This window comes from Macaca nemestrina, chromosome 3 (assembly GCF_043159975.1).
Source record: "Macaca nemestrina isolate mMacNem1 chromosome 3, mMacNem.hap1, whole genome shotgun sequence".
Lineage (NCBI taxonomy): Eukaryota > Metazoa > Chordata > Mammalia > Primates > Cercopithecidae > Macaca > Macaca nemestrina.
The window spans coordinates 68391694-68418719 of record NC_092127.1 but is presented as its reverse complement, the minus strand read 5'-3'; the positions used below and the strand labels follow the sequence as shown (position 1 = coordinate 68418719).

Sequence of the window (27026 nt, the reverse complement as noted above, 5' to 3'; positions counted from 1 at the left end):
CCAGAGAATGGGGTGGGGGATGTTTCTTATAAACCTGGGCACTATTATTGCCCTCAATCTGCATTCTTGGCTGGCTCCTTGTTTATTTCCTCCCTGCTTTTGTGATGTGCCAGGTCACTATACTTATGCCACAAACCTGATCCAAACCTCTTGTGGCTGTGCCTAGGAGCACTGTGCAGGCAGAGGAGCCAGTTTGGAGTAGAGATAGAGCGTGGCTTCAGGTGCTGGTGCTAGCCCCAGCGAGAGGTTAGGAGTGAACAGAGTTCTGTAGAAACCACATCCTCCTACAGGCATCCTGCAGTCATAGGTTTGGCCTTCTTCTTGGGACTGCTCTGCATGGGTGAAACAATCTCATTCACAAAACAGAGTGACAGACTAAAACTGAATATAGAGCTTTTGAAAACACAGTGTTTTAACAGAAGATATTCTGAAACATGCATATCTCGGCCTTTTTGCCTGGCGTGTTTACTCACATTCAGTATCCTTTGGATTATAAACTTCATGAAGGCAGAGACAGGTTTAGCCTGCTAATCATTGTATTTTTCAGAGCCTCACAGTGATTATTAAGTATTTGACAAGAGAGTAAATTGACAAGAATAATTAGATCTGAATTAGAAAAGGAAAAGCTCCCATTAAAAAGTACTGTGCAAGCTGGTCCCCTGTCTTCTTCAGATGCACTCTAACTTATCCATATTATGTCTTTCCTTCTCAGCCTCAGTAAATCCACTTCTGGGAAAAGGGGCTCACAAAGTCTTAACAGTTGAGTAGCGTAACAGGGGACACGCCTGTCTGTTACAAGCCATAGAATGTCAATGTCAGTGAGCAGGGATCTGGAGGTATACTGGAGTTCGGAAGTCCTTCCCAAGTTCCCTGGAATTAAAGCTATAGTCAGGCCAATACTCGAAAGAAATATGAATAAGGGTAGAACCTTAACCAAAGGTAAGTGTTGAGCTCAATACTCCCCGAACAAACTCTCAGAGAGTTTCTTCATAAAAGTTCAAAGAAAAATGATGTCACATTAGATTTCATGGTTAAGGTGAGCCTGGAAGACCAAGTTATGCTAAGATGTGATCTTCTCTCCAGAGAGCAAGGACCCTAGTAGAGAGAAAGGACAAAACTAAGAAGAGGGTCAAACACTGTTACTCTCACTACCCTTTATTCCAAAGCTGAAAATTACACGAAATTTACCCTCTGATAGGGACACAGGAAGAACACAGCTTAATAGCATTATGGGTCAACAGAGAAAAGCTTCCTTGTTTTTGTTGTTGTTGTTGCTGTTATTGTTATTATTTTAGTATGGCATGCTATTAGTAAGGTTATTTTTATTTATTTGAAACTCTATTTTCTTGAAGAAGTAGAGACTATAAGGAGTGCACAAAGATTTAGAGAATAGGAAACATAGCTCCTAATCAAGTTTATGAACAAGGCTGAGCCCCTATATTTAGGTGAAGAAAAAGTTGGTACTTGATCTAACATTTGTATCACCTGTTAGTGCTTTTGCACCACTATTCTACAGTAGAAATACACTCAGATGGATCTATTGATAAACCCCTGGTGGAGAACAAAGTTAAACTGGCTATACATGCACAGAAAAATTATGTATTTTATTGTTAATGTTCTTGGAAGTAGGCATTTCAACAAGAACATTTAAATGATGTATTTTACAGTTGTGTCTATGTTGCAAAATGAAGTAGAGTACATAAGTTATATCTTACACATTCACCTCATGTAACCACATCCCATGTCAACTACAGTTGTCCTTTAACTCATCAAAATGTTTCTCTCAAATCTCTACCTGAATTTTAGACAGGTACCATTCCAACTTGTGACATTCTCTAGGAATATGAGAAGACTAAATTTTGAGTCATGTCTAATAATTTTCCCTAGTATCTCACTGTTATTTATTAACTATGTATTTAAGTAAAGATTATTATCATATAACAAAACACTACTATCTTAAAATTATTCTCTTAAACCAATATTGTTAAGGCTGAGTTTCATTGGGATAAATATTTGAAAGGACTTTTTTCTTTAAGACACAGCCATTGCTAAAAATAATTTTATTCAAATTCTTCAGAAATTATGACAAAGGTGGTGAAAAAGACATAATTTTTATGACTATATCTGGCATATTAAGTCATTTAGATACCATATACTTAAGAGCTGTCTAAAAATTTTATAATAGAAATGCATTACCTATTTAATCATTAAATGACATTTATTTGAAACAACAGTTTAAATGTGCATTCTTTTCACATCTGTATTGGAATTTCCTTTCAAGACATGATTACAAGTTTTGATTCTACGTCACCAGAGTCTTTTGAGCGCCTGTGCATACACAAAGAAGACGCCGAGCCAAGTCAAGTCTGACCGCTGCAGCAGTTTGCCAATCTCAATCGACGCCTGAACTGTCTGTGGGTGTTAAAGAATATTAAGAAATAGCGGAATGAATTTCTGAAGACATTCTTCCTGCGTGAAATATTTGGAAGACGTCATAACAGCTTACAAAATGTCATAGGACAGCGTTAACGTACCTTCTCATCTCCGATGGCACGTTCCCAATCCTTTCATGTAGCTGATAAAGCCCAAGCCACTTTTTGTCAGATCTTTTGCATTAGTTTTGTTTGAGATGGTACAAAATATGCTGAAACAAATCATAATCACTTATCATGTGTAGGGTAATTCTACCTATTTGACGAGAACTGCTTCTGAAAAGCTTCTATGGAGCTTCAGTTCATCTGCCGTTGGAAAGATTGCACTGATTTAATGATGCCTCTAGAGGGCACTCTGCACTCAGTTCAGGTCGAAAATAGTTTCTGAGGTTGCTTGCACTTTTCCCCAAGGTTTTCATTTTGAATTTTGAATTCAGGAGAGGCGGCATGAGTATAGAGAATGTGTGGTGTACATGTCAGTAATAATTATAGCTCATTTCCTTTGTCTCATTTATGTTAAAACTTTTGATAAAAATTATTTCTTTTATTTTCCTTTTAAAAAATATGTAATGCTTCACAAATTTGCATTGCATCCTTGCATGTAGGTTGTGCTAATCGCCTCTGTATTCTTCCAATTTTAGTATATGTGCTGCTGAAGTGAGCACAATTATTTCTTCCTTAATAAAGTTGGTTTTTAAGTTGCAATTGTTGTTGGACATTTATATAATAGACTTATATCCAATAACTTTCCTCCTATATGCTCTGTAGAAGCTTTTCAGAAACAGTTCTCATTTTATAGACATAGAATGACCCTATACATAATAACAACTGATCATGATTTGATTCAGAATATTTCCTATCATCTCTAACAAAACTAATGCAAGGGCTCTGACCAAAAGTGACTTCTGCTTTATCAGCTATACAAAAGGATTGGGACATGCTATCAGAGATGAGAAGAGACAGTACGTTGTCATATGTAAGCTGATTTTTATAAAAAATTGCAAAAATTCATATTCATTCTCTTCTTTTGTGATCTTCATATGGATGTGAAATTGATGAGCCTGGAATTTCTTTTTGTGCCAGAAATTAGGAAGAATTCAAAGAATTGATCAAATATGGCATACTTTCAACATCAAAATATGTAATTATAAGAATATATTATAACTCATCAAATAAAGTAGGAATTATTAACCTATACTGATGCAAATGTTAAAATAAACATAAATGGGGATAAGAAAAGGCTTTTCTTTACATGAGAATGCCTACTGATAAGTGTAGAGAACGTTATCCCATTAGAAAATCATTATTTGACAACCATCATAGTAATAATCTCAGTAAGAAGTATCAATAGATGCTAAAACTGGTGGCTGAAAATTTGATAGGAAATGGGATCGTTACATAATTTCATACTCCCACCACCAAGTATGTAGTGAATACTAGGGGAAATATAAAAGAATAACGTTACATTGAGGAATCTTGGCAGGTACCACTTTAATCAAGTGATCAAGGTTAAAATCACCTGTAATGAGAAAAAGCCAAACTATGATCATATGTTAAGATGCATTAAAAAAGTTCCACATCTGTGATATTCTTGCCGAAATTATAAAATCTGAATCTAATTACAAAGAAACATTAGCCGAAAGAATATTGAGAGACATTCTAGAGAAGACCAAGCCTATAATCTTCTAGAGTGTCAGGTCATGAACGTTAAGCCAAGACTGAGAAACTGACCTAGATTGTAAGAGACTAAAATTTATGAAAACTAAATGTAATGTAAGATCCTGGATTGAAGCCTTTTTTATGCAAAGGATAGTAATAGGATAATTGGCAAAACCTGAATGGGGTTTGAGGATTAGATGTAGTACTCTATCGATGTTCTTTTTCTGATTTTGATGGTTATCTTGTGGTATGTCCTTGTTGATAGGACATGCAGACTAAATCATCCAGTGGGTACCTTTTTAAATTTTTTTCTTTCTCACAGAACAGACTTTAAACTTCCAGTGGTAACTTATTTCCAAACGGCTGAGGAAAAAATATTTTTGTGCACTTTGTAAAAATTTTTGATAAGTTTAAAATTATTTTATAAGTGCAAAAAAGCAATTAAAATATTAAACCTACAAAATAAGATCTGATTTGATACTTAAAATTATCTTTTGCTCAATGTAGAAATTATTTTATAAAAATGAAATTAGCATTTCATTATGTAGCAGGAACTAAGATGCAGACCAATAAATCTTTCCTGGGGTTTACAAAATTAGTGCTAACCAAAGCAACTAAGATGATTTAGTTTTTGTTTTGTTTTTCTAAAAGGATGTGGAGGAGGAGCATTTGTGTGCATCATATTACTGTGATGGCATGTTCTAGCCCAAGGATTCTAGAAAATGAAATGAAATACTCCCACTATAATATTCAAAATTCAAATAGTAAAAAACATGAAACAAACAAAACCCCTAAACCTTCAGTGTCTTCATCTTTGCTCTCTTTAATGGCTGGCATTTCACCTCCCTGTGGACTTCTCATAATAAACAAATAGGCTCAGTTAGAATCCTCAGATTATAGAAGCCTGCCTTTGGAAATGTGAGTCAGTGCTAACATCCATGAACAACAGAAAAAAAAAAGTGCACACACACACACTTCTTCTCAGCAGGGTGCAGTGGCTCACACCTGCAATACTAGAACTCTGGGAGGCCAAGGTAGGTGGATCACTTGAGATCAGAAGTTTGAGACCAGCCTGGTCAAAATGGCAAAACTCTATCTCTACTAAAATTACAAAAATTAGTCTGGCATGGTGGCGGGTGGCTGTAATCCCAGCTACTCAGGAGGCTGAGGCAGGAGAATTGCTTGAACCCCGGAAGCAGAGGTTGCAGTGAGCCAAGATCGTGCCACTTCACTGCAGCCTGGGCGAAAAGCAAATAAAAAAAAAAAAAGAGTTCTCAATTAAGTCAATAGATACTTTTTAAAAACCTCTTTGTGTAACCCCCATACACCTTAAAAATCAACTGTCTGTCTGTATGCTCATAATTTTAGATGAGATTATAGAAGGAAGAAATGTGCATATAAGGGAATTTTTTAAATTATTCTTTAAACAACAGTGGTATGAGCCTTGACATCAGACAGCATCACATGGATTAAAATGGAATTATATCACAGCATTACCTTTGGCTAGAAAAGTTATAAAACCCAAGTATTACAGACCTTGTTGATTTATTTCTGAGTATAGAGAGTGGACCATTTTTTCACAGGTGAAATACCAAAAACATTGGGTTCTTTGTTTATTATACCATGTCAAACAATCGAATTCAGATGAGAATTAACAAGGGTCATGACAATGTGAGAGACCAGGAAATTAAAAGTTATTTGGAATAAAATTGTTTGTTGTTCTTCATAATCCTCTTTATATGATTGACATAAAAGCAAATCTAGTATTTGTAGTAATGCAGCTATACAAAGGCTCGAAGACAAATTCCTAAAACTGGGTAAGTTAGATTACTTGACAGCAACAGCAAGTCTCACTATAGCTGACATTTCAGAAACAAACTGACTAGGGCTGATAGCACTCAGCAGTAAGAACAGGGACCAGCAGGGAGTGAAGTGAACTGGTTTTGTGAGTGATGATAGGATGAATGGGAAACAGTGGCATTCTGCTAAAGAAACGACATTTACCCTCACGTTGTTGATGCTTGTAGAAATACATACAAACAAACAGACCTCCTGCCCAGACTAGTCACAGTGATGGCAGGATTCATGGAGCCAGGCCCTGCATTAAACACCATTCGCTTGATTTTTTTCGGACTGCAGAAGGCCCTCTTCAGGTGGAAACTGTCTCCCTATTCTTAGAGTTGAGGGAACTGAGACCCACAGAGACTAAGCAATTTGCTCAAGGTGAGCTCTTAATCACTGCATTTACTCAGGAACAAATGATCCATTTTCTGTACTCAGAAATAAATTGACAAATCCACAATACTTTCTTTTTATAGCTTTTGTGTCTAAAACTAATACTGTGATAAAAATCCATTTTAAACCTGTGTTTGTAAATTGCTAAAGGTAAAGAATTAAGACAGATCAACTAGTGATAATGGTAGAGGTAGCTCTTTTTAATAAGTTTTTTCCTCTAACAAAATACAGGTTTTTTTTTAAATTAAGAAAATAAATGGATGAATATAATATTTGGTTCTAAAGAGCTAAAATTCTGGAATTGCTATAGGAAGTAATTGTGTGTGGTTGACTATGTAATAGAAATCATAACAATTAAATGTGAAATTCCAGCGAGATTTGGAAAACCAACGAATTTGTCACATTTTTTAATGGAATTATAAATTACCTGAGATATAAAGTATATACAGCTTTGAAGATGAAAAAATTAACAATTGCTTAGTAATATACATTAATACCAAAGATAACTATAAATATTTAGCAAAGGCTCAACAAATGCTGAACAAATAAATAAATAGGAAAAACAAGTAATTTAATCTTTTGTATAAAGATTTTTATAATAATTGTTATAATACAATTTCAGTGTAGAAAATTTAAAACAAAATTATGATAGATTTGCTCCTATTTTCTTTCCGTTTATATATGAATTTTTAAAATTGAGATTAGAGATACATAGAGTTTTATATTTTATTTTTTCTGATTAGTATTTCATCAGTCATTAAAAACCATAAGAAATAAAATTCTCCTTCTTTTACTCAAAGAACCATGGGTAGAATAAGAATTCAGTTTAAAGCATTCAAGAACAAGCACGAATAGACTTGACTCAAAGTCTTAATGAACTTAAAAAAATACAATGTGTTAAATACACCAAAAATGGGAAAAAATCAAATAGAAAGCAGTGGGCTATTTATCAATGCAATATAAAAGTTGTACTCATAAATAACAAGTAGATGGCTGCTAAGATTTAAGAAACTTGTTGTTTAGCTTTACTGTTAAAGACTTTGGATGTTCTTACATGAATGCTCTCTTTAAGAACACCTAAGTCCTGCCGGGCACAGCGGCTCATGCCTATAATCCCAGCGTTTTGGGAAGCCGAGGCGAGTGGATCATGTGACGTCAGGAGTTCGAGACCAGCCTGGCCAACATGGTGAAACACCTTCTCTGCCAAAAATACAAAAATTAGCTGGGCGTGGTGGCGGGCGCCTGTAATCCCAGCTACTTGGGAGGCTGAGGCAGGGGAATCGCTTGAGCCTGGTGGCGGAGTCAGGAGCAGAGATTTCAGTGAGCTGAGATCGGGTCACTGCACTCCAGCCTGGGTGACAGAGTGAGACTCTGTCTCAAAAAAAAAAAAAAAAAACACACAAAAAACACCTAAGCTAAATTCAAGCTAAAATACACATATGAAGTATTTAAATTTTTTAAATAAAAATGAAGAATCAAAGAGAGTAATGAGAAAGAGATCGTCTTTAACATGTAAATCTATTCCAAACCTACCTGGAAAACTAAACATAAACAAAAAACTGGGAATTACCCAAGAATTCTGAAGAAATTTGGGGGCAAATTTAGAAATCCTCCTCAAAATACATTAGCCACCATGAAAGAGAAATGAAGATTGTTGGTATTATTCTTATTAATAAGGAGAACCATATAAGAAAGTCGAAGTCCTTATCAGTGAGTAGTGGAAAGTCATGGTGTAAGTTCACTACTATTCAAGTGTTTTGCGCTATGGAAAGAAAAGTTTCTGTAATGACAAATCTTGCTTGACTGAATAAATACACATGTGAAAGATTCACTAATATTACAGGCAAAGGCAATTTTAAACATTGAGTAACTATGAAAATGTTCGTCATGTTTTTAAAAATACATCCTAGAAAAGAACTAGAGGATGCGAATAATAGACATGTTTCTGGGTGCGTATAAATATTTGTTCTTTCTTAAGGACCTTGACTAGGAGAAGTTTCATTCTTGTTTTGTTTTGTTTTTTAGAAATTACTTGTAAGAGAAAGTAAGCAATGACATTTTTAGGACTTTTCAAACCAAAATGCTAAAGCAAAAGGAATAAGCTACAGAGAAAATGCACAAATTTATAGGAATAGGCTGAAAAGTAGAGCATGACCTTCATTGTAAAGAATTGCATTTAGAGAAGAAAATAACCCAAAACATATGGATTTCATTTATATAGACTAAACTTTCTGTTGCAAAGAGGTTTACAAGGCATTTAGATTGTTTGCTTATGAAATCGTTCTCACAGAACCTACAGTGCAAAATTTCTCAATGACTAGATTTTATCATTCATTTGGCAAATAACACTTGAGCACCTATTATGGGCCAGATGCATTTCTTGGTGGTTAGCATATTATGTCAATGAACAAAACAGAAAACAAATCCTTGTTTTCATGGAGCTTATATTTCAAGGTTTCTGTTAAAAACACCAAAAATTGTAGCATTATTTTGCCTCTGAACAAACTTATAGTGAATTTACCCTCAAGTTCCTTAATAAACATGACTTGAAAGATCTAGTGAAGATGATCAAGAAGATGGGTTGCCTCAAGGTAAAATTTTTAAAAGTTGGTTTATGTGTCTGGAAAATATAAGTTCAAAGAGAGTGTTAACAAAAATTATGGAATACGTTATGAGAACAAGCTGTTCTTTCAAAGTAATGATGGCCTGAGCTGTCATAAAATATACATATAGTTCTGAGGTATTTAAAATTTTTAAATAAAAATGAAGAATTAGAGAGGGTAATGAGAAAGAGACTGCCTTTAACATGTAAACCTTTAAAAGAGATCTTTGAAAAGGGTATAGATCCTCTTCGATGGCCAGAGATACAAAGTTGTAAACAATTAAGAGGAAGTTTAGTGAAATCCTAAAACCAAACAAACAAAAGGACTAGAGAAAACTCAGATGTGATATGGCAGGTCCAGTTGAAAGCGCTGAGCAAGGAGAGAGAGCGGATAGATAATTCGAAACAAAAAATAAAGCAAAACAAAAAGCAAAACCAGAGCATTTAGGGAAACAGGGACACACTCACAGAAATGGTGGCAATACAACTTCAGGGAACCAGGAAGGGATGGATGCCAGAGCCGGGAAACTGTTAGTAAAATACCGGTAATATCTACAGCACACTAAACTTCAAGATATACCTATACAGCTAGTTGTTACTTAGACAGCAGTTTTCACTTAAAAGAAGTTGGACATGAGGTCTTTAAGAAAATAATCTTACTACATTTCTAGCCCAGAAATACCTCTTTCTGGCAGAGGTAGATGGGCAGGAAAAACAAGGACTTCAAAGGCCCTAGTTATGAGAAGGGGTCAATGAATGGGAGGAGGAAGTGACGCCTGGGAACCTTTGATTAAAGATTTCAACCCATGACAAGCTGAGAGATCTGAGATTAAGCTTATCACCAAATTGATCTTTATCTCCAAATTCCTCTGTTCTTCACTAGAATTAAGAATAGTGTGCTCAGCAAGCCTCAACAGCCTGAGAAGAATGGCCTGGAGAAGAGAAAGCTGATCATGTAAACACAAATTCACAATGCCCAGAAGAAAGACATTCTTTTGATACCCTCAGATAAGAAAGGAAACCAAGGAAGCCTAATCTTTTCAAGTGACATCAGAGTAGGTAACTTGTCAGGTTAGGTACCTGAGGACGGTTGTGTAGGTTGTTGTGTAAGAGCACCTGGCTTAGGAGTGAAGGCTGGGACACAGCCCATTCTCTACTTGCCCAGGCAAGAGACCTCGTGCGGGGCTGCATATGCCCAGAAAAAAGAGTGCTTTTTCTTAGTTACACAAAGGCACTACACAAGCTAGCATTGCCTTGGGAACTGTGTCCCCTCAAAAACCATGGTCAGAGGCAGAGCCCTTACCTGTCAATACTGTGAGGGCATTTGGCATTTCTTTTTTTTATATGTTGCAACACTGTGACCACTTTCACTGGGTTCCTTTACTGACCCCAAATGGGCACAGACATGCTAAAGGAGCTTCCTCTTGCCTTGGTTCTCACCCAAATAGGTAACAGCAGCCACACCTGAGAATGCTGAACAATGGGTTCACCGAGACAACTGCAGAAGAGTTTCCACAGAGATGCTACAAAATTATAAATTCCCTTTTGCATAATCCACTAAGAAGAGGAATATTTACAGTCCAAGATTTCTCAAAAACTTTATAGTAGGGCCCTCCGTAGACTTTATTTAGACACAATGTCTCAAAACTATACCTAGTTAGAACTTGTCAGGCTGAGGGGGTTTTCCACACTTCTCAGCAACGTTTTTCAACTTTACGCAGAGCTTTGACAGTTGGCAGCTGTGGGGTCCCTGGCAGTCTCTGGATTCACAGAGACCCCGGAGCACACATGCCCTGACCAGTGGGCTCCCATGGTGCTTTTAGTAACCACCAACAAACTACTGTCTTTTCCTATGGTAGAACCATCTAGTTCAAAGAGAACTGTGGCAAACACTTACTGCCATAGCTATTGGTTTAATGATCCCGGAGTTACTGCCAGTAATCAGGCACCTTGGCTATCTTTTTTTCAACAGATTCTTTGTTGTTGTTTATTTTTGTTTTAATTTCCTCAGAGAGCTTTTTGTTCCTTTTTATCCAGCAGATATCTGGAACCCCAGCTCAGCTGGCCATTTCAAGTCCTCTGTTCAGGCTCTGTTAAGAGAACAAACAAAACTGTACTGGAAAATCACTTATCATGGGCAGAAATAAACCCAGAGGGAAGTGTCACAAAGTGAAACTGGCTTTTTGGATCTGCTTGGTGAGAGTGAAAGTAAAGGTCACTTTTTGGTAAGATACTCTGAATATTAGCAAAAGTGGAACTGTGTGCTGGGGAGGAGAGTAGGAGTTGAAGGTCAAGGGGGAACTTTGGTGGCTGCAATAACCATGATTAATTTGTGAATGGACTCTAAACTATGTAAATGGATGCTTCTGATGAGTCTGGATGAGTAGGGGGCAGGAAAGAAAGTTTTGAGGTGTGAGGAAAGTCCAGAAAACGTGCTAATCAAATGTTCCACGAAAGGGGGCAACTGGGTGGCCATACGGATGTTTTATTTAGTGCTTGGAAGGACCACAGAAGGACTTACTGCAGAAACCACGAGGGCATTCCATGCAAGATGGCGTGTAGTCAATGGCTGGCTTCTTACAGAGCAGTAGGCTCCAGGGTGGAACATCTGGTTACTAGGCATTGTTTTGTATCTCATGTGTTTAAAATTAGTTCTTAAGCATTATGTTGTATGTCTCAAAATCAAACAAAACTCCCAAAATAGAAGACAATAGGTTTTCTAAGAAGAAGACATAAATATGGTTCTACAGCATGAGCATCATGATTATTGCCTTAGGCAAATTTGGAGCTAGAATGTTTGTAAGAGTTTTCTAGCTAAGCCTAGCTAGCTTCACGCAATACATGTCTGCATGTTATTCTTCCAGGCTTGTGTCATGGTAGAAAGAGCCCTGGACCTGGAATCAGAAGAGTTGTATTCTAGATTAACCAACTAGCTATGATTTGGGCAATTATTTAGCTCATTCATTTGTATATTAATTAATACACACATTCATTTATTCAACAGTTATATACCAAGAATCTGCTATGTATTAGTACATGAGGATCTCATTTTCCTTATATGTAAATTAAAGAAACTGCCTAGATAAACTCCAACATTGAAGTGATATAATTTATTTTAAATGTCACATTATTTTGAAGCATTGAGATAAAAATCTAGGTCAACTCACAAACAAATAGAAACATATCCCATGTTCATGGATGGGTAGAATCAATATTGTGAAAATGACCATTCTACCAAAAGCAATTTACAAATTCAATGCAATTCAAATCAAAATACCACCACCATTTTTCACAGAACTAGAAAAAAAATCCTAAAATTCATATGGAACCAAAAAAAAGAGCTCACATAGCCAAAGCAAAGCTAAACAAAAAGAACGAATCTGGAGGCATCACAATACCCAATTCCAAACTACACTATAACGCCATAGTGACCTGACCAAAGCAGCATGGCACTGGTATAAAAATAGGCACACAGACCAATGGAACAGAATAGAGAACCCAGAAATAAGCCCAAATATTTAGAGCCAACTGATCTTTGACAATGCAAACAAAAATATAAAGTGGGGAAAGGACTCCCTATTCAACAAATGGTGCTGGCATAATTGGTAAGCTACATATAGAAGAATGAAACTGGATCCTCATCTCTCACCTTATACGAAAATCAACTCAAGATGGATCAGAGACTTAAATATAAGACCCGAAACCATAAAAATTCTAGAAGATAACATTGGAAAAACCCTTCTAGACATTGGCTTAGGTAAAGACTTCATGACCAAGAACCCAAAACCAAATGCAACAAAAACAAGATAAATAGATGGGATTTAATTAAACTAAAAAGTTTCTGCACAGCTAAAGAAATAATCAGCCGAGTAAACAGACAACCCACAGAGCGGGAGAAAATCTTCACAATCTATGCATCAAACAAAGGATTAATATCCAGAATCTACCAGGAACTCAAAGAAATCAGCAAGAAAAAACAGATAGTCCCATCAAAAAGTGGACTAAAGACATGAATAGATAATTCTCAAAAGAAGATATACAAATGACCAGCAAACGTGAAACAATGCTCAATATCACTAATTATAAGGAAATGCAAGTTAAAAACAAAATGCAAAACCAACTTACTACTGCAAGAATGGTCATAATAAAAAAATCAAGGAATAATAGATGTTGGCGTGAATGTGGTGAAAAGGGAACACTTTTACACTGCTGTTGGAATGTAAACTACTACAACCACTATGGAAAACAGTGTGAATATTCCTTAAAGAATTAAAAGCAGTTCTACCATTTGATCCAGCAATCCTACTACTGGGTATCTACCCAGAGAAAAGGAAGTCATTATATGAAAAAGATACTAGTACACGCATGTTTATAGCAGCACAATTCACAATTGCAAAAATATGAAACCAGCCCAAATGCCTATCAATCAATGAGGGGATAAAGAAAATGTGGTATAGATAGATAGATGGATAGATAGGTAGATAGATAGATAGATAGATACCATGAAATACTATTCAGCCATAAAAACAAACAAAATAATGGCATTTGCAGCAGCCTGGCTAGAATTGGAGATCATTATTCTAAATGAAGTAACTCAAGAATGGAAAAACAAACATCATATGTTCTCACTCATAAGTGGGAGTTAAGCTATGAGGACTCAAATGCATAAGAATGATACAACGGACTTTGGGGACTCAGGGGAAAGAATGGGACAGGGGTGAGGGATAAAAGACTATACATTGGGTACAGTGTACACTGCCCGGGTGATAGGGCACCAAAATCTCAGAATTCACCATTGAAGAATTACTCATATAACCAAACACCACCTGTTCCCCAAAAACCTATTCAAATAAAACATTCAAAACAATCTAGGTCATCTGATATAATACATAAACTTATTTATCAGGTTATTGGACCATGTATTTTCAAATAGTAGCCTGTTTTATTTTTTAATGGATATTTTACATTATAGAAATATATCCATTTTAAGAAGCAAACATTAGAGAACACAAAAAAGTTAATAATATTCTTATGCTTCCTTCAGTTCCACTCTACTCTGATAATTAGTATTAACATCACTCTTCCATATTTTTCTCTGTGTTTATACAAATATAAGTAGAGTATATATATAATATATGTGTGTCTGTATATATACACTAATACACAAGATATTTTTGTTTCTTTTTAAAATATAAATATATATTATAAATTAAATATTTAATATTAAAGTATTGTATTATATATAACTGCTAATTATTTGGTTATTTTGCATTTATGCAAAACTCTCTGAATATTCCATCAGTTCATACATATTGCTCTAATTATTTTAAATAGACAAATAATATTTGAAAATTATGAATGGACCAAATTTACTTCGTGAAAGGAAAATAAATCTTAGGGCCCAAAATCACGAAGCTAAAGGGCAAAGTCAAGCTGGAAACTGCTTAGGGCAAACCTGCCTCCCATTCTATTCAAAGTCACTCCTTTGTTCATGGAGATAAATGCATATCTGATTGCCTCATTTGGAGAGTCGAACCAGAAAGTCAAAAGAATGCAACCATTTGTCTCTTATCTACCTATGACCTGGAAGCTCCCTCCCTGCTTCAAGTTGTCCTGCCTTTTTCAGACCGAACCAATGTTTGTCTTACATACATTGATTGATGTCTCATATCTTCCTAAAATGTATACAATCAAACGGTGCCCTGACCACCTTGGGCATATGTCATCAGGACCTCCTAAGGCGTGCATCCTCAACCTTGGCAAAATAAACTTTCTCAGTTAACCGAGACCTGTCTCAGATTTTCAGGGTTCACAACTTAATCATTTCTCTATGATGGAATAGCAAGTTGTTTCTAATTACGTTTTCCTCTTGATGTCACTACAATAAAGGCACAATAAAAATGCCTGTCTAGATATATTCTTACATACTAGTATTTTATTTATATAGAATAGATTTACCAATGTGAGATTGTTGGTTCCAAGGGTATGGACATTAAAACTTTTAGTAGTGCTTCTTGGTTATTTTCTAAATTGGTTACGATAATTTTCATTCCTGTCAGCTATGTGTGTAAGAATTCTTATTTTCCTGCAGCCGAAGTCAGTCCTAGGTGTTACTGGTATTTTTGCCAACCAAAAGAATTCCATTGTTCTAATTTATATTTTCCTAATTACCAGCGATATTGATCATATTTCAATATGTTCATTATTCATTTGCTTTTCTCTTCTATAATTGTTCGCTCTGGTTCTTGACTGGTTTTTCATTATGGGTGTCTTTTCCCTTTCCCGTTTGTAGAAGTTCTGTGTCTAGTTAGCATTTTAACAGGTAATAGGTGTCATAGAAGAAATAAAGAGCAATGTAAGTGGAATCAGGGTTATGAGGTGTTAGCTGGGGAGATGGGAATTGCAATTTTAAATGGAGTGATCAAAGGTGGGACTTATTGAAAGGTGACAATTGAGCAAGGCGTGAAGGAGGTGTAGTATGGGCCACATGGCTTATTGGGGAAAGAGCATTCCCTGTAAAGGTAGACAGTGCAAAATCTCTACAGCTAGAGCTTGCTTGGTTTTTCCAACATACAACAAGAAGGAAAATAGGCTGGAGTTGGGGGAGTGAGAAGGGGCGTTGTAGCAGATTACACTGGAAAGGTAAAAGGGAGCCAGCTCGAGGAAGCTCGTGGGCATTGTAAAAACTTTGCATTTTACTCTGAGTGGATGGGGGTTTTCAGCAAAGGAGGGATATGATGTGACATAGTTTGGAAAGATCATTCTTGTTGGTGGCTTTAGAACAGCCTGTAGGGAAGCATGGATAAAGGTACTAAGACCATTTAATAAGTTCTTGAAATTATGCAGACTAGGGATACTTGTGGTTTGGACAGAATGGTAGTGAGGGATGTGGACACAAAGGTGGTATTCTGGGCATAATTTGAATTCGGCCAGTAGGAGGGAAAAAGGAAAGAGAGAAAAAGCTCAAGGGTGCCTCCAAGTTCTTTCAGATTAAGAAACCGGAAATAATAAAGTTGCCCTTTATTGAGATAGTGTACTAGTCTGTTCTCATGCTGCTATGAAGAAGTACCTGAGACTGGGTAATTTATAAAGGAAAGAGGTTTAATCGACTCACAATCCTGCATGACTGGAAATGCCTCAGGAAACTTACAATCATGGCAGAAGGCGAAGGGGAAGAAAGGCACCTTCTTCTCAGGGTGGCAGGAAGAAGTGTGGAGCAAAGGGCAAAGGCCCCTTGTAAAATCATCAGATCTCGTGAGAACTCACTCAAAATCATGAGAACAGCATGGGGGTAACTATCCCATGATTCAATTACCTCCCACTGGGTCCCTCCCACAACATCTGGGAATTATGGGAACTACAATTCAAGGTGAGATTTGGGTGGAGACATAGCCAAACAATATCAGACAGGGAAGACCAAGAGAAGAGCAAACTTAGACTAGTCTTAGGAGACCCTTACTTGGGATATCTTTTAGACTTCTCAAGTAGACATGTTCATTAGGTAGGTGAATATGCAAGTCTTAATCAAAATAAACTTTTTGCTAAACACTTTTCATGTGTTATCTCATTTAATCCTCACCTTAACACAATTAGGAAGAAGCTATTATTCCCTGATCTTCAGGTAAGTTAAATATGATGATAAGCAACTTGCTCCTTAAAAATAATCTATAAATTATTCATTATTCTCATAGGAATTTTATCATAAATTTATTGTTCTAACTTTTAAAATATAAATGTATTTAAAGGTGCTAAGATATTACATTTGTGTGTGTGTGTATATATATATATATATATATATATATATATATATATAGTGTGTGTGTGTGTGTGTGTGTGTCTTTTCTTTTCTTTTTTGAGGTCTTCCTCTGTCACACAGGCTGGAGTGTAGTGGTGCAATCATGGCTCACTGCAGCCTCAGCCTTCCAGACTCAAGAGATTCTCCCACCTCAGCCTCCTGAGTAACTGAGACCACAGGAGCTGGGACTACAGGTGTGTGTCACCATGCTCAGCTAATTTTTTCTTTAAACTTTTAATAGAGATGGGGTTTCACCATGCTGCACAGGCTGGTCTCAAACTCCTGGACTCAAGGGATCCACCTGCTTCAGCCTCCCAAAGTGCTAGGATTACAGGTGTGAGCCACTGAGCCCAGCCATGTTTTATTTCTTGCACTAAGTTCCTGAGGGTACAGAGCTATCTAATTTTGAATTAATGGGAGTTGTACATGAATTGAAAGGTCAACTTTTCAATTTAAAATAGAAATAAGTTCAAATATTGACTCCAAAGGGCAAAGAGCTAAGGCAAAAAAATGGGATCAGGTAGAGGGAAATGTTTTCATTGGAAGAAAACAGTCATGGAAGATCATATTAGTGAAAATATAGTATGTGTGATCTGGGGTTCTTTGTTTTGTTTTGTTTTGTTTTGTTTGCTGTTTATTTGTTGCTGTTTATTTGTTGCCGTTAACGACTGGAAATTGAAGAAGAAAGAAGAAGGAACCCTGAATATTCAGAGAATTGTTCAGAAGTACAGAAAAAAAGCCTCAAGATCAGTAAAAAACAATGATCAATGACGTATTTTACCTCAAAGCATAAAATAGACATTAAGCATTGACAGTTGTAAAGCAGAAACTTCTAAATTTAAAAGAGCAACTAACAAGTCCCAGGAAAATCAAGAAAATTCCATTAAGTTTAAATCTATTAAAGTTTCGTAGAAACCAGGATATGTCAATGAATGATTTATAATAGCTGTATGTTAATGGATTAGGCAATAAAGTCTATGTAGATGCTATATATCTTTAAATCTTACTCTCTGTATTATTTCATAATTTCAGTGATGTTTAGATGCTTTATTTAACTACTTTAACATTGACTTAAGGTATTAGTTAATAAAAACAACCAGCCTGCAGATTTGGGCATGGCAACCACACAGAGGCGGGCAATTTAGACAAGAAGACCAAAAATTTGAAACTGCCTTTACAAAAATTATAACTGAGAAATCTATGACAGTGAAAGAGATCTGACCTAACTGACTCCATCTTGCTTCTAACCTGCAAGCTGACCTTGTTCACTCCTGGATATAGGCCAAACTAACTTTGGGAAGAACTTAGTTTATAGTTTAACTTTGAAACAAAGATGATAACAACCTGATATGGTTTGGCTGTGTCCCCACCCAACTCTTACCTTGAATTGTACTCCCATAATTCCCATGTCTTATGGTAGCGTCCCAGTGGGACATAGTTTGAATGATGGGGGTGGTTTCCCCCATACTGTTCTTGTGGTAGTAAATAAGTCTCATGAAATCTGATGGTTTTATCAGGGATTTCCGCTTTTGCATCTTCCTCATTTTCTCTTGCCGCTGCCATGTAATAAGTGCCTTTTACCTCCCGCCATGATTCTGAGGCCTCTCCAGCCATGTGGAACTGTAAGTCCAATTAAACTTCTTTTTCTTCCCAGTCTCAGGTATGTCTTTATCAGCAGCATGAAAATGAACTAACATACAACCCTTTCCCAAAACAAACCCCCTTCTACCTGGGGACCAGACTGCCTCTATAGGACTAATAAATTATCCACTAAATTAGAAATTATGGTTTAAGAGTCATGCAGCCAGAGACATCAAGATTTGAAACCTCCCCAGTTGCTCCTAGGGATAACATCACCATTGTAAAACCCAAGAGGAGATATTTTACAGACCCTGAACTAAATGCGTCAGCTGGTGCCACCCAGATCAATAAACTGATTCATCTGGTCTTGTGGACCCCACCCAGGAACTGACTCAGCACAAGAGGGCAGCTTCAAATCCCTATGATTTCATCTCCAACCTAACCAATCAGCACTACCCACGTCCCAATCCCCTGCTCATCAAATTATCCTTAGCCCTGATCCCTGAATTTTCAGGGAGACTGATTTGAGTAAGGGTAAAACTGGTCTCTCATTCAGCTGGCTATGTGTGAAATAAATGCTTTCTTTATTACAATTCCTCTGTCTTGATAAATTGGCTTTGTCTAGGCAACAGGCAAGGAGAATCCATTGTGCTGTTACAAGTGGGTGTGGTATAATAAAAAATATACTCTTTGTCTCTGGTTCCTGGCACAGAGCTTCTGATATCCTTGGAATTTCTTAAGTGATAGGAATGACTGTGTCTTGTTATTTTAAATATACAGTCCTCTGGACCACACCTAAGTTTATGCTAATGAAGTCTGTCAGGGTGCCAGAAAGACCAAATTTGTGATTAGAAGGTGGGAACTTTCAGCCCCATTCCCCAATCTCCAGGAAGGGGAGGTAGCTGGACATTGGGATGTAAATACTCTTTAAAAAAAAAACTTAAGTCTACTGGGTTCTGTATGGATATAAATACTCTTGAGCAAAGAAATTTGGAAAGCTTCCTGGTTGGTAACACATTGATGTGCTGGGAGGATGGCAGGTTTGTTAAGGGCGAGGATGCTGTGTGACAGCATCTCCATGCCTCACCCTTTGGATTCTTTTCATCTGGCTGTTCCTGAGTTGTATCTTAATATTAACTGGCAAAATGTGTTTCCTGAGTTCTGTGAGTCCTTCGCATGAATTACCAAACCTGAGGATGGGGTTGTGGTAACCTCTGAATTTGTAGCATGTTGGTCAGAAGTGTGGGTGGTCACTGGACTTGTAACTGGCCTCTGAAGTGCAGGCAGTCTTGTGGGACTGAGGCCTTAACCTGTGGGGTCTGTACTAACTTCTGGTAGTGTCAACATTGAATTGAATTATTGGACACATAGTTGGCATGGAGAGTTGGGGGAAAAAACTACGCATTTGTGGTCAGAAAAAAGAAGTCACACTGGGTATAATGGATGCTTAAATGAACTCAAGCAAGCAGCATTATTCCTAGAAGGAATAGTGAACCCAGAGGAAATAATTAGGCTCCAGATTAGCCTTGTAAACTCAGACCAATAAAGTTATGACAAATACCACACATGTGTGTACCTGTGAAGCTCCATTAAACAAATACAGAAGATTCAAGATCTTCTGCTTTTTTATTCCAAATAGAAAGAGATAAATATCCATTATATTATTTTATTGATGTTTTATTGATCATTTTAGTTATGCAACTTTTATTCACTCACTCAACAAATATTTATTGAGGTTTACTACAGGCCAAGAACTATTCTAGGTACTTCTTATAGTATATTTCTTACTATAGAAAACTAGTTGGTGGCACATTTTTTTGGTAATGTATAGAGTTTTGCTGAATTTTACATGAGTGCTTCTAATAAAAGAGAAAATTGTTAAAATTTGAAGTATTTTTAAGGCTTTAGATTAAATGACTTACCTAAGAAGTGTGATTTGAACTCAGGGAGTCTGATTCAAGAAACCACACTCTTAACCACCATACTGATTTTAAATGGTGTCATTGAGATAGTGGATACTTCTCACTTCTAAATAAATAAGAACTTTTGCTATCAGCTTTGCTCAAAAGGGTAGGTGTGAGGTACCCTGAGCCCACAGATGAAAAGGTATTTCACCATCCTTTAATGAATTATAATTTATAATAAAGAAAGGAAAAATTACTATTACATAGAGATAAAATAAGTCCTTGTTCTCTGGAACATTTTTTAATAGCCTGAAATTGCACCAGGTTTAGTAATGATATCTTAAATAATAGAAGTATTGGTGGTCCCCTAAGGGAATATCTTCTAATATATTGCCTGGACTTCCAGATGCCTATTAGATATTAATAGCCACTTAAGCCCAATTTCTTCACACAGTCTCTGAAATCATTATAGATCAATAAGAAAAGCAAATAAAATCCTTATTAAGTATCTGTAGCACAAATAGGTGTCTTAGTCTTCTTGAGTTGCCATAAGGAAACAGCATAGACTGGGTGTAAACAGCAGGTATTTATTTCTCATAGTTTTGAAGGCTGGGAAGTTTGTGAACAGGTAGGTTTCATTCTAAGGCCTCTTTTCAAGGCTTGCAGTGTGCTCAAATGACCTCTTCTTTGTGCACATGTGGAGAGAGACAGCAAGCTCTCTGGTCTCTTTTTGTGAGGTCACTAATCCTATTGTACCAGAACCCCACTCTTATGACTTCACTTAACCTTAATTACTTCCTAAGGGCCCTATCTCCAAATGTAGTCACACTGGGGGTTAGGAGTTCAACATGTGAATTTAGGGGGACACAATTCAGCCCCACTGTTGTGTTCTAAAACAAAGTATGATGTAGCACAGCAAAGAATGAAATGAAAAAGAGAAATCATCAAATGGTTTGGATCTTAAAATAAATATTATTTTGCATTTTAGTACGCAGGTATTTTCTGTCATAATTGAAAACCCTGATCTGGTAGTATAAAGAAAATAAAGGAATTTCTATGGTTAGAACAATGAAAATAACTAGGCTTGGAAAGCAGAAATGCCCTTGGCATAGAAATGATTCCTAGACGTGAAACTGAAAAATGATTCTCTAGTTCATTTGGCTTGGAAAGAGGGGTGATGTGTGATTTAAATAATTATGATACAATTTAACTAACAGAGCAGAATATTTAGAATATGAAGTGACAGCTAGAGTCTTATGTCAATATAAATACTAGCAAATGATATAAAATGCTAAAAAGAGGAATAAAAAGGTATTTGAAACAAATCTTCAATATAACCTGCCTACTCTCTAAACTTATATTTGAATAGAGACATAAGTAGTATCCCAAGTGGAAGCCCATGAGAGATGAAAACCCAACTCACTGAGGGTATTACATTTAAATTTTCAATTTATGTGAAGGAATAAAAACAAAAAGATTCAAACCAAAGCCAAATTGAATTTTCCAAACTCTAGTGTCTTCATTTTTCCCATTATTTCTTCACTTAGTACATTTACACAAATTCCTGTCAGAGTAGCAGAGAGAGTTGTGAATATGTTATTTCCAAATTGCCCTGAAAACTAGAATTTTGCTAATGCAATACCTTCTATTATATTAACTGGCTTTGAAACTGCTTCAAATTTAAGCCACAGAAATGGAATGTACTGCCATGGAGGGTCTGTATATTGAATTATCAACTCGGAGGAGGTGGCTTCAGCATAAACTCTGAAGCCTTCTGGAAAAAGAGAGCCAAGTCCTTAGAGCTGCCACACACAGAAAGGACAGACTTAAATTCATTCAGCTGGCTGCAGGTTGTCTGTGGCCTGCCTGGGGCCTCGTACAGACCTCCAAGCAAGCTCCGTGCCACCACAGCTTTTATCAAAGACATTTCCACTGAGGTAAAAGCTGGGTGATTTCCCATCTCTAGACACACAAATTTTATGCTGGTACCAGTACTTCCCAGAAAAATGCTAAGTTGATTCTTGGGAAAATTCTAATTTGGTATTCTTTTCAACAACATCTCCCAAACACTTTCTAGCATACAGTAATAGGCTTACAAGTGCTTTCTACATTGAATCCAAGAGTGTATGCAAGCATAAAGTATTAAAGGCAGACAGAACAAAAGGTATACTCTAAATATCTTCTTGGACCTTCTGTATAAGGTAGGCCTCAGAATATGGAAATCTGTGTTTATCCCATGGGCGTTGTTTGCATGGAAGAGGTTTTTCTGAAATGTGCTTTATGAGCCTGGCTCAAAGCACAAGTTGTCCCAAAGCTCCTTGTCTCAAATCTCTGTGAATGTATCCATCCAATAAAATGTAATTTCATCTAATATACTACACATAAATAAATAAGATCGAGAAACTGCTTTCTTAATGTGGAAAGAGAAGAAACTTAGTCTATTGTCCAGAGACCCAATGGGACTTTGATGTTTATCAGTTTGAAGACATGTAATTTCTGAAAAACTAACAAATTTGAACTGCAAATAAATAAATTAGTAAAATTTATGAAAAAAATTATGATTGGTCTGTGATGTTTTGTGTGTCATTAAAAAATACTTATTCATCAGTGTTGCTGCTTATTTAGTGAAAATAAAAATACTTTTATTTAGCTCTTCAAACTATAAGGCTCTCTTCTACCTAACAAAACCGTATGAATGGACAGAAGAGACATTTTCAGGGATGTCCGTCTTTATGAAAAGGTGTGAGATAACCTTAACTTACAGTAGCTGCATAAATGGTTCTTCCTTCTGCCTTTCCAGAACAGTTTAATTTAGAGTCAGGTAAGAAGGGGGTTAAAAATAAAGAGGCCAAAAGAATTGTAGAAATGCCGATGATATTATAAAAGAGATCATTTTAGTTTCCGTTTACCACATACATAGTACAAGTAAAACATCTGCCTGTCACCCCATAAACATTCCTACACTTCTCTTCCTTTTATGAGACAAAATAAAAAAAGAAAAAAATAGAGCTTTAAGGGACTTTTAATAGCCAGCAGCTGTTTGGCTGCTCAATGTTGCATCTGGAAGAGAGTATGCTACTCACATGGAGAAAAACAGACAAAAGTATTGTTTAATTTTCTTAATGTCCACCAATGCTTTACATAAAGACATTTGAATGATTTGAATATGAAGAAAGACACAGAGCTCCTTAAGTGCATCTGAAATCCACTACATCGTTACCAGAAGGCATGAAAAATGGATGGCATTAGATCCTGTTTAACATTAGGTTCAATGACTGCAGTTGTGAATGAGTTTAATGCCAGGTAAAAGGGTTACTTCATGAGAACACAAATTCATCTCATTCTTCTGAGATGAGCTCTACTTCAGGCTAAAATGAATCATAGTAGTTTTTCTTGCAACTTTATAATTATAATTTTCTGAATGCATGATCCTTTTTTTAGAAAAAAGACATTCTTCTTACAATAATTGTTAGGACAGGAAAGCATCTGCTTTAGAAAAATTAAAATGAGGAACTGGTATTACAAGAGTACTTCGAAAAAAGGATGACCCCAGGATCACACATGTTGAGAGGGATTGCTTTTATAATAACAATATGTTTCAAAACTGTGTTAAAGGGAAATATAAAAACTATAAAACACCATGTTTACTTTGATAATCCCCCACACTGACAATCAAAATTATTTCTTCCACTCCTTTGAAAGGAAGCCTGGTGTCAACCATAATATCAATATGTAGGCCCTAAAGCACTTCATTGAGGAAGGAGTCAGTTCAGGAGTGACAGAGGGAAAGATGACTCAGGCCCTCACTATTCTCTTCCTGCCCTGTTTGCTCTCACCTCTCTTCTTTATTCTTCTTTCCCACTTCCCTCAGGCAAAGACATGGACCGTGGCCACTGCCTCACTGCCTCATCCCTTATCCTTCTTTCTGCACTTCCAGGTATATACACCCTAGAAGGCAAGTTGAAAAACATCTTCTGAACATTTTAGATTACTATCAAAGAACCTAACCCTCTCTATTCAAAATACAAAATTTTAATCACTTTAGAAAAAACGTTAGCTACTAAATTCTACATAATTTTCATCATCGGTAAATAGAACTAAACAGTAAAATGCATTGTTGGCTGTGGAGAGGAGGCAAGAGAATGGGACTCAGGAGCTCACACAAAGTCCTCAGAATTCTCCATGTGGAAGGAAATGGCTTGCGCATGTGGAGAGGTGGTGGGGTGAGGATAGCCCCTACCTCTTAGAAATAATAGGTTTCTCCCTTCCTTTCTTTATTCCTCCCTTCCTTTCTTCCTTTTCTACATGGTGAAATTTTGCCAAGCATATGCTTCTGCTACCAAAGGAGGATGGGTATCATCTTTCGTAGAAGTTGTTCAACATCACATCATATATTTTTTGTTTCTGTAATGCCTATAGTATCTTAGAGGTTGTCAATATAATAACTTCATTATCAAATGACTCCTGTGATGTAAATTTCAATTTTACTAATATTTTATTAAAATTTATATAAAATAGATCAATGCTTATTGTAGACCCACAGTCTTCGGGGGGAATATTCTGCTGCATGTCAAGTCTTTCCGTTGAGGTAGGTAAAATCATATTGACAAGGAGAGACTTACACACCCAGTACAGTTATAGAATAATAAAGTATAGTGCACAGGAAAATGCTAAATTATATACAATTAAAGGCTAAAATGCTTGTTAAAGATACTGAATGTAATTGAGGTGAATGGGAGAAATCAATATTTCTATATTTATTTGAACTTCAGATATTTTCCCTTTCCAATTAATTTTTAACACTATTGCTAGAGTAGCCTATTGGAAATCCTTGGTTCGAAATTCTTAATGTTACCCCTTGTCCAGTCATGATTTTCGTATTGAAAGTACAGACGGGCCTCTTTTAATGAAAAGATTCTCATAGACAATCTGAGAATATGACTCCAGACACACAGGATCTGAGAACTCTAGTTTAAGAACCACTGGCCTAAGAACTTAATTATTATTATATATTTAAATTATCTTTCACTTGAAAGGTATACAAAATAGAAGTTTTGTCTTTATAAACAGAAATATTGGCCTGTAGAATAAATTCTCAGCTATTTAGTCTCTCACTCAAGAGAGAGTATCAACTGAGTTTCCTTTTCACTACACACCACCTGCGGAAGCCAAAACAAACCGTTAGTTGATCCAGACACAAATACATGACTTTCCTACCACCACATCTTTGCACACATTCTGCCTTCAGCTTGGAATAGCCTTTCCTTCTGTTTTTCCATCTTTCTCCTCAGTTTCTCTTTGCCAGAAATTAGGTTAAACCACTTCGTGTATTTCTATCCCAATCTCTGGAAATCTCACTTTCCTCCGATTTCTTAGAACCAACAAATAGAATGAGGCTTTAAAAAAAAACATTGAAAGATTGATAGAATGTGGAAAGTGCCTAAGTAAGGGATTTTTTTTCATAAGGAACTTAGTAAACTTCTCACACTCCTTCAGGTGAGCTAAGGATTAAGCAAATCAGGAGAAAAGATAAAGCTACTCCTTCACCTTACTGGTGGAATACAGTTGTTTCCTAGAGACAAATTTGTGCAATTACAGAGAAACCATCTACCAAGGCTTGTCAATGGAAATTTACAAATACGTTAAAAATCAAGTAATCTTCATAACCTACCATGTCTTTTGCCCTGTGGATAGCAATAAAAGAAAATATGTTCAGATAGATAGGCCGTACTGTGACCCGTCATCTTTTCCTTGTCTATTCTATATAGCTCCATCCAGACAGCTTCTCTTCTACTCTTAGTACACTATCATTGTTGCAAAGCAGAAGTGCTCTAATAAGAATATTAGTATCAGAAGCATATAATCTCCAAATAAACTGTTATTACCTTTCAGAATCTTCAGATTGATTGGTGACCATTACCAGTTTATCGTCCTGTTTCTCATTTTTGTTTATGAGCCGTCCACATGGAATCTAAAAGAAAAAAATATGAAGGACATGAGTCTCAGATGTACCTCAAGGGAAGTTAACTATGTCAGTCACCGAAGGAGAAAACCACCTGTTAAATGCATTTTTCATCAAAAGCCATGTTTTTATTCTCATGTCTTGTTTTCAGCCCTGCCAGACGTGAGAAGACAGACCACAAGCCTGCCTTCTGCCTAGTTTCAATGAAAGGTAAAACACTGGGTGTAAACACAGGCTCAGTGAGTTAAGGAAGAATCTCATGACAGGGAGAAATTGTCCAGGAGCAAGTAAAAGAAAGCTAGACATTCTAATACACACAGCATGAACGGTTAACGTTGTCAGACTGACATGTTTGTAGTTTAATTAACCCCAGTCTAGGAATGAGTTATCCAGGAGTGCCTACTGACCCCAGGACGCCAGCAGCTTTCTTCGAGGAAGAATGCTCATGACAGCTTTTTCTCCAATAGGAGTTACTGATTATTTCTATGATTTTCAGGGTAACAAGGGAAGTGGTAATGGGACAATGAAAAAAAGAGAGAAAAGAAACTACTTGTGACAGAATTTGTTTCTCATTTTTAAAATTTATTATTAAGTTGCACTTAAGTTTGGTGCAACTTAAGCACCAAACTGTGGACAAACATTATACAGACTACATAGTACCTCATGGGACTTACAGTAGAATCTTGAGATTGAAGAATTTGAAGATTTGTGTATACTTTAAAAGCCAATTCCTGCAGGCAATGAACACATTTTAAATGCATCTGGAAACCACCAATTGCTGTGACCCCATTAGAACATTTAGGAGTTAGGCACATGGGAAACATGAAGCCAGTTTGTCTGAGTTTCATGCCTCTCT

The 27026-nt window shown here is 36.4% G+C and overlaps 1 protein-coding gene and 1 non-coding gene across 3 annotated transcripts in view; both read right to left on the bottom strand.

Annotated features, from left to right (window-relative positions):
* The window catches only part of LOC105486158 (TNFAIP3 interacting protein 3), an 83326-nt gene extending 57160 nt beyond the window's left edge, over positions 1 to 26166 (bottom strand). Inside the window, exon 1 of one of the 2 annotated variants that reach the window (XM_071093087.1) lies at positions 26094 to 26166. In XM_071093087.1, the coding sequence (XP_070949188.1) occupies positions 26094 to 26125 (32 nt within the window). In that variant the 5' untranslated portion in view covers positions 26126 to 26166. The remainder of the gene's footprint in view (positions 1 to 26093) is intronic. The other variant, XM_011748878.2, reaches the window with a different exon arrangement.
* LOC112427486 (U6 spliceosomal RNA) lies at positions 2991 to 3097 on the bottom strand. Its single transcript, XR_003019079.1, has one exon. It is a non-coding gene; the product is annotated as a U6 spliceosomal RNA (small nuclear RNA).
* Positions 26167 to 27026: the final 860 nt, after the last annotated feature.